The following is an 8,086-nucleotide window of genomic DNA, read 5'->3' as shown; positions in this document are numbered from 1 at the left end:
TCTGTAAACAAAAATCATTCCAATTTTTCTTCTTGACTTGAAAAAAGATCTAAGCTATCTATACATATTCATACCTTTTAAATAGGCAACCGTCAGTAGCTGCAAAGGACTCCAACTGCTGCTAACTACCTGTAACAGAAGGTTCAATCTTGATCTAATAAACTGACTTCTTGAAGAATTAACTACCTATAATTAACTGTAAGGTGTTAGTGCTAAAACTAAAGATGACTATAAGTGCTATTTCACTTATAAACCCGCATTTCTACACATATGTAAGAAAATCGGGCTTACAAGTTTTAATCAGCACTTGAAAAGAGAGTCAAAGAGTGCTTGAAATTGTCGGGAGGGAAGCGGATGGGGGCCGGCGATGCGCCCCGGTCGGATGTGGAACGGCGAGAGCCGGTCCGCCGATCGGCTCGGGGCACGGACCAGCGCGGATTGAGGCGGCGGCCAAAGCCCGGGCAGTCGATATGCCCGCGGAACGCCGTCGCCCCGATCGTGGCGGACAGCGCGCGCCCACAGCGTGCCTCGGCAACTGCGCCCTCCCGGCGCTGGCCAGCGGGCTCCCCATTCGACCCGTCTTGAAACACGGACCAAGGAGTCTGACATGTGTGCGAGTCAACGGGCGAGCAAACCCGTAAGGCGTAAGGAAGCTGACCGGCCTGATCCCCCCCGAGGGGTGCAACGCCGACCGACCTTGATCTTCTGAGAAGGGTTCGAGTGAGCATACCTGTCGGGACCCGAAAGATGGTGAACTATGCCTGAGCGGGGCGAAGCCAGAGGAAACTCTGGTGGAGGCCCGCAGCGATACTGACGTGCAAATCGTTCGTCTGACTTGGGTATAGGGGCGAAAGACTAATCGAACCGTCTAGTAGCTGGTTCCCTCCGAAGTTTCCCTCAGGATAGCTGGAGCTCGAGCGCGAGTTCTATCGGGTAAAGCCAATGATTAGAGGCATCGGGGGCGCAACGCCCTCGACCTATTCTCAAACTTTAAATAGGTAGGACGGCGCGGCTGCTCCGTTGAGCCGCGCCAGGGAATCGAGAGCTCCAAGTGGGCCATTTTTGGTAAGCAGAACTGGCGATGCGGGATGAACCGGAAGCCGGGTTACGGTGCCCAACTGCGCGCTAACCTAGATCCCACAAAGGGTGTTGGTCGATTAAGACAGCAGGACGGTGGTCATGGAAGTCGAAATCCGCTAAGGAGTGTGTAACAACTCACCTGCCGAATCAACTAGCCCCGAAAATGGATGGCGCTGAAGCGCGCGACTTATACCCGGCCGTCGGGGCAAGGGCCAGGCCCCGATGAGTAGGAGGGCGCGGCGGTCGCCGCAAAACCCTGGGCGCGAGCCCGGGCGGAGCGGCCGTCGGTGCGGATCTTGGTGGTAGTGCTAAAACTAAAGATGACTATAAGTGCTATTTCACTTATAAACCCGCATTTCTACACATATGTAAGAAAATCGGGTTTACAAGTTTTAATCAGCAATTAATGTTCTTCCTTTTAGTTGCTCAGCTGCACCTGGAGAATTAAGTTCTGGATTCCCTTATCCCTCCCTCAAGATGGAATTGGTGTCATCTCAACCATTCCCAACTTGGCAACCAAATTCAAAGAAAGCGGGAGCTGGAAGTGTCTTCGTAATTGTTGGAAAAATAATTTAGTTTCAAGCAATCGAAACGACGTTTTGAAATATTACAACCGCATTTAAGAAATCAAAAGCAAATAAAGCCACGTTGGAACAAATAACATAACACAATTAGAAACACTATTTATAACAAGAAATTTAAATCGAAAACTTACAACGAGAATTGTATCGTAACAATTCTCAGACCAATTTCTAGTCGTAAATTTTTAACCGAATCGCAGAATCACTGCTTGCCTTGAAGAAAATATACGCCCCGTATCAGCAGTGCACCGGGTTCAACGTATTTCTCCCAGGATAAGACGGTTACAGTTCTTTCGGTTTTAGCACTATACCGAAAAATATCTCGATCAAACACTCAAAAGCTTGTTATCGAAACAAGAGATTCAAATTCTAGACACAATATAGAAGCCGAAAGAGGGAATTAGAGAAAACTCAAGAATGAGAATTTGTTGTTTGTGGTGTGTCTCAAATGAAGAATGGACAAGCCTATATATAGGCTTCAAAAAATTTCAGCAATAAAGAAGGACATAATGTGTAGCACCCCCTTCGCTACAAGGGCTATATCTACGGTAAACATCATACTTATAGTAATCCCTGTGTTTATAAATATAAATGCGCATAATAATTTAACCCATATGTATACGTAACCCCAACGTCATAATAAGCGTAATGAATCTGCATCATCATATATGCACATCAAACACTACACTGTAGTCCATCATAAGTAATCTCCATGCTTACGTTCTATCTATACAACAAAATGTATTTTGTACTCTAACTGATAAAAAGGAGAAAACTGCATACTGGCCCGACCTGCCTGAGTATAGCGCGTAGACCTACTCTTCAACAGTCAGACACCTCAAAGTCTATTTCTGAAAGAAAATGTCAGCAGGGGAATGAGCCTGTCACTCAGTAAGTTAATAACCAGCCCTATCTATATATGCATATCAAACACAGCCCAAATAAGAGGAACAGGCAACACACATGGAATACAGTCAACGTAATTCCAACATAATCAGCTTTATTACACCACATGACTATCTCATAACAAGACAATCAATCAAACTCCATTTTTCCTAGTTTGCTTACCAGAAGGTGATATTGTGTTTTTCCCACCAATTCAATCTCACCGTTATATAAATTTAAGTGAACCCCCTTGACAGCCGGCTCATCAATCTCATTTCGCACATAGCATTTTCTTTTCGCACATAGCTGTTTCATTTCGCACATAGCATTTTCTTTTCGCACATAGCACTTTCTTTTTGCACATAGCACTTTTCATATCGCCTTATAGGCTTTTCAACACATCAAGGGGTATTCACACTACAATTATATTCAATTCTACCACTCCTTCATTTTCACATATCACCATTCTTGTAAGCAACTAGTAACGTAAAACCATATATCAATACATTCTCATTCTCAAACACTCACAACACATCAAACAACAAACGTAATATTTCAATGTACTTTCTCATTCCATGTACACATTACCGTCAATCAAATCAAATCATCCATCACTCATATACTTCATATAAATTAATATCAGCACGAACCACAAATTCATATAACAGTAAAACCACAAATACAGATAGCATATATAGATAATACTAATTATTTACTTACCACAATCTCACAACGTTTCTTTCTAGTCAATCGCTAATTGTCAGTCCTTTCACTTCACTCCCGTATCCTATAATGAGTTATACCACACACAATTAATATATCGAGAATATCGTAATTTCTTTTAAATATAATATTAAATATCATTTGTACAATTTCTAATAATTCTTTAATTTTTCATTTATATCGAAATACAAATCTTCGTTTTTCCTCTTTATTAACATACCATTTATTAAATATAATTTTCAAAATATTTCTATAAATTTTCTGTCGATTTATCGTTGCTATACAATTTAATTAAGCAACAATACATAGAATTACATATTCGGTTAATCATTCCGATAGAATTGTGTAAATTTGCTATAATAATAATTAAATGTAATAGATCTAATAATTTAATTAATATACTATATCATTTTTATACCAAATGTGATACTTAATTCGACACTAATTTAAATAGCCAAAATCATAAAATACTCCGATTAAATAGTACATCGCTTAGTATAATCAATATTTAATAAACGAACCAATTAAATAATATAATTACAATAATTAATAAAAATTAAAATGATAAAATCATACCTCTGTTTCCTCCGCAATTATGCGCGTCAGTGTGTGTGTTTTGTTTATGTAATATGTTCAATTTAACATGCACACACACACACATATATATATATATATATATTTAATGAGTGGTGAGGCGGTGGCAGCACATGCCGCTGCCCACCCTTTTTTTTCTTTTTTTTTTCTTTAAATTCTTTTTAAAATAATTACTATTACATCCTTCCTAATTTTCTTAAATAAATATAATTTGCCCCCAAATATTATAGCGAACTCCAATTTAACCCGTTCAAGTTTTATTATATCCCAAATTAAATCTATAATTTATTTACTAATAAAATTTAAATTCCTATTAATTATCAATTAGTCTTCCAATTACGTATAAAATTCTATGGACGTCACAATTCTCCCCTCCTAATAAAAATTTCGACCTCAAAATTTAACTAACTTACCGGCTTAAGGAATAAATATGAATATTTTCTCTCGTGTTCTCCTGCATCATTTCTACAAATTGTTGCATAATTGGGTTTATCTCTGTCGTGGGGCATTTCTATTTTGGGATTCTAACCCCTGATGTTCTGATCCAGAATCATGACCCTGCACAGACTCTAATTACTCAGTTGGGCCAGCAGCGTTTTCTCTTGACGCTTCCATCCTATATGAAATACACACATGTGAGTAGATTCCTAACATATACACCTTACGTATAATATTACATTTCGTCTACTATCCCAAGGAAATCTAATCCCTGCTCTGATACCACCTATTGTAGCACCCCCTTCGCTACAAGGGCTATATCTATGCAAAACATCATACTTATAGTAAATCCTGTGTTTATAAATATAAATGCACATAATAATTTAACCCATATGTATACGTAACCCCAACGTCATAATAAGCGTAATGAATCTGCATCATCATATATGCACATCAAACACTACACGTAGTCCATCATAAGTAATCTCCATGCTTACGTTCTCTCTATACAACAAAATGTATTTTGTACTCTAACTGATAAAAAGGAGAAAACTGCATACTGGCCCGACCTGCCTGAGTATAGCGCGTAGACCTACTCTTCAACAGTCAGACACCTCAAAGTCTATTCCTGAAAGAAAATGTCAGCAGGGGAATAAGTCTGCCACTCAATTAGTAAATAACCAGCCCTATCTATATATGCATATCAAACACAGCCCAAACAAGAGGAACAGGCAACACGCATGGCATACAGTCAACTTAATTCCAACATAATTAGCTTTATTACACCACATGACTATCTCATAACAAGACAATCAATCAAACTCCATTTTTCCTAGTTTGCTTACCAGTTGTGTTTTTCCCACCAATTCAATCTCACCGTTATATAAATTTAAGTGAACCCCCTTGACAGCCGGCTCATCAATCTCATTTCGCACATAGCATTTTCTTTTCGCACATAGCTGTTTCATTTCGCACATAGCATTTTCTTTTCGCACATAGCACTTTCTTTTTGCACATAGCACTTTTCATATCGCCTTATAGGCTTTTCAACACATCAAGGGGTATTCACACCACAATTATATTCAATTCTACCACTCCCTCATTTTCACATATCACCATTCTTGTAAGCAACTAGTAACGTAAAACCATATATCAATACATTCTCATTCTCAAACACTCACAACACATCAAACAACAAACGTAATATTTCAACGTACTTTCTCATTCCATGTACACATTACCGTCAATCAAATCAAATCATCCATCACTCATATACTTCATATAAATCAATATCAGCACGAACCACAAATTCATATAACAGTAAAACCACAAATACAGAAAGCATATATAGATAATACTAATTATTTACTTACCATAATCTCACAACGTTTCTTTCTACTCAATCGCTAATTGTCAGTCCTTTCACCTCATTCCCGTATCCTATAATAGATCTAATAATTTAATTAATCAACTATATCATTTTTATACCAAATGTGATACTTAATTCGACACTAATTTAAATAGCCAAAATCATAAAATACTCCGATTAAATAGTACATCGCTTAGTATAATCAATATTTAATAAACGAACCAATTAAATAATATAATTACAATAATTAATAAAAATTAAAATGATAAAATCGTACCTCTGTTTCCTCCGCAATTATGCGCGTCAGTGTGTGTGTTTTGTTTGTGTAATATGTTCAATTTAACATGCACACACACACACATATATATATATATATATTTAATGAGTGGTGAGGCGGTGGCAGCACATGCAGCTGCCCACCCTTTTTTTTCTTTTATTTTTCTTTAAATTCTTTTTAAAATAATTACTATTACATCCTTCCTAATTTTCTAAAATAAATATAATTTGCCCCAAATATTATAGCGAACTCCAATTTAATCCGTTCAAGTTTTATTATATCCCAAATTAAATCTATAATTTATTTACTAATAAAATTTAAATTCCTATTAATTATCAATTAGTCTTCCAATTACGTATAAAATTCTATGGACGTCACAATTCTCCCCTCCTAATAAAAATTTCGACCTCGAAATTTAACTAACTTACCGGCTTAAGGAATAAATATGAATATTTTCTCTCGTGTTCTCCTGCATCATTTCTACAAACTGTTGCATAATTGGGTTTATATCTGTCGTGGGGCATTTCTGTTTTGGGATTCTAACCCCTGATGTTCTGATCCAGAATCATGACCCTGCACAGACTCTAATTACTCAGTTGGGCCAGCAGCGTTTTCTCTTGACGCTTCCATCCTATATGAAATACACACATGTGAGTAGATTCCTAACATATACACCTTACGTATAATATTACATTTCGTCTACTATCCTAAGGATATCTAATCCCTGCTCTGATACCACCTATTGTAGCACCCCTTTCGCTACAAGGGCTATATCTACGCTAAACATCATACTTATAGTAATCCCTGTGTTTATAAATATAAATGCACATAATAATTTAACCCATATGTATACGTAACCCCAATGTCATAATAACCGTAATGAACCTGCATCATCATATATGCACATCAAACACTACACGTAGTCCATCATAAGTAATCTCCATTACGTTCTCTCTATACAACAAAATGCATTTTGTACTCTAACTGATAAAAAGGAGAAAACTGCATACTGGCCCGACCTGCCTGAGTATAGCGCGTAGACCTACTCTTCAACAGTCAGACACCTCAAAGTCTATTTCTGAAAGAAAATGTCAGCAGGGGAATAAGTCTGCCACTCAATAAGTAAATAACCAGCCCTATCTATATATGCATATCAAACACAGCCCAAACAAGAGGAACAGGCAACACGCATGGCATACAGTCAACTTAATTCCAACATAATTCGCTTTATTACACCACATGGCTATCTCATAACAAGACAATCAATCAAACTCCATTTTTCCTAGTTTGCTTATAAGTTGTGTTTTTCCCACCAATTCAATCTCACCGTCATATAAATTTAAGTGAACCCCTTGACAGCCGGCTCATCAATCTCATTTCGCACATAGCATTTTCTTTTCGCACATAGCTGTTTCATTTCGCACATAGCATTTTCTTTTCGCACATAGCACTTTCTTTTTGCACATAGCACTTTTCATATCGCCTTATAGGCTTTTCAACACATCAAGGGGTATTCACACTACAATTATATTCAATTCTACCACTCCCTCATTTTCACATATCACCATTCTTGTAAACAATTAGTAACGTAAAACCATATATCAATACATTCTCATTCTCAAACACTACCAACACATCAAACAACAAACGTAATATTTCAACGTACTTTCTCATTCCATGTACACATTACCGTCAATCAAATCAAATCATCCATCACTCATATACTTCATATAAATCAATATCAGCACGAACCACAAATTCATATAACAGTAAAACCACAAATACAGAAAGCATATATAGATAATACTAATTATTTACTTACCATAATCTCACAACGTTTCTTTCTACTCAATCGCTAATTGTCAGTCCTTTCACCTCATTCCCGTATCCTATAATAGATCTAATAATTTAATTAATCAACTATATCATTTTTATACCAAATGTGATACTTAATTCGACACTAATTTAAATAGCCAAAATCATAAAATACTCCGATTAAATAGTACATCACTTAGTATAATCAATATTTAATAAACGAACTAATTAAATAATATAATTATATTAATTAATAAAATCGTACCTCTGTTTCCTCCGCAATTATGCGCGTCAGTGTGTGTGTTTTGTTTGTGTAATATGTTC

At 36.9% G+C, this 8,086-nt stretch overlaps 1 protein-coding gene across 1 annotated transcript; it reads left to right on the top strand.

Annotated features, from left to right (window-relative positions):
* The first annotated feature begins 307 nt into the window (after positions 1–307).
* LOC105178780 lies at positions 308–1,335 on the top strand. The gene is given in 1 exon segment (XM_020699437.1): positions 308–1,335. A coding segment is annotated over 1 exon segment (342 nt). The 5' UTR covers positions 308–367; the 3' UTR covers positions 710–1,335.
* The last annotated feature ends 6,751 nt before the right edge of the window (positions 1,336–8,086 follow it).

Source organism: Sesamum indicum, unplaced genomic scaffold (genome assembly GCF_000512975.1).
Source record: "Sesamum indicum cultivar Zhongzhi No. 13 unplaced genomic scaffold, S_indicum_v1.0 scaffold00057, whole genome shotgun sequence".
NCBI lineage: Eukaryota > Viridiplantae > Streptophyta > Magnoliopsida > Lamiales > Pedaliaceae > Sesamum > Sesamum indicum.
The sequence above is the reverse complement of the archived record's forward strand: the minus strand, read 5'-3'. Positions and strand labels throughout refer to the sequence as shown.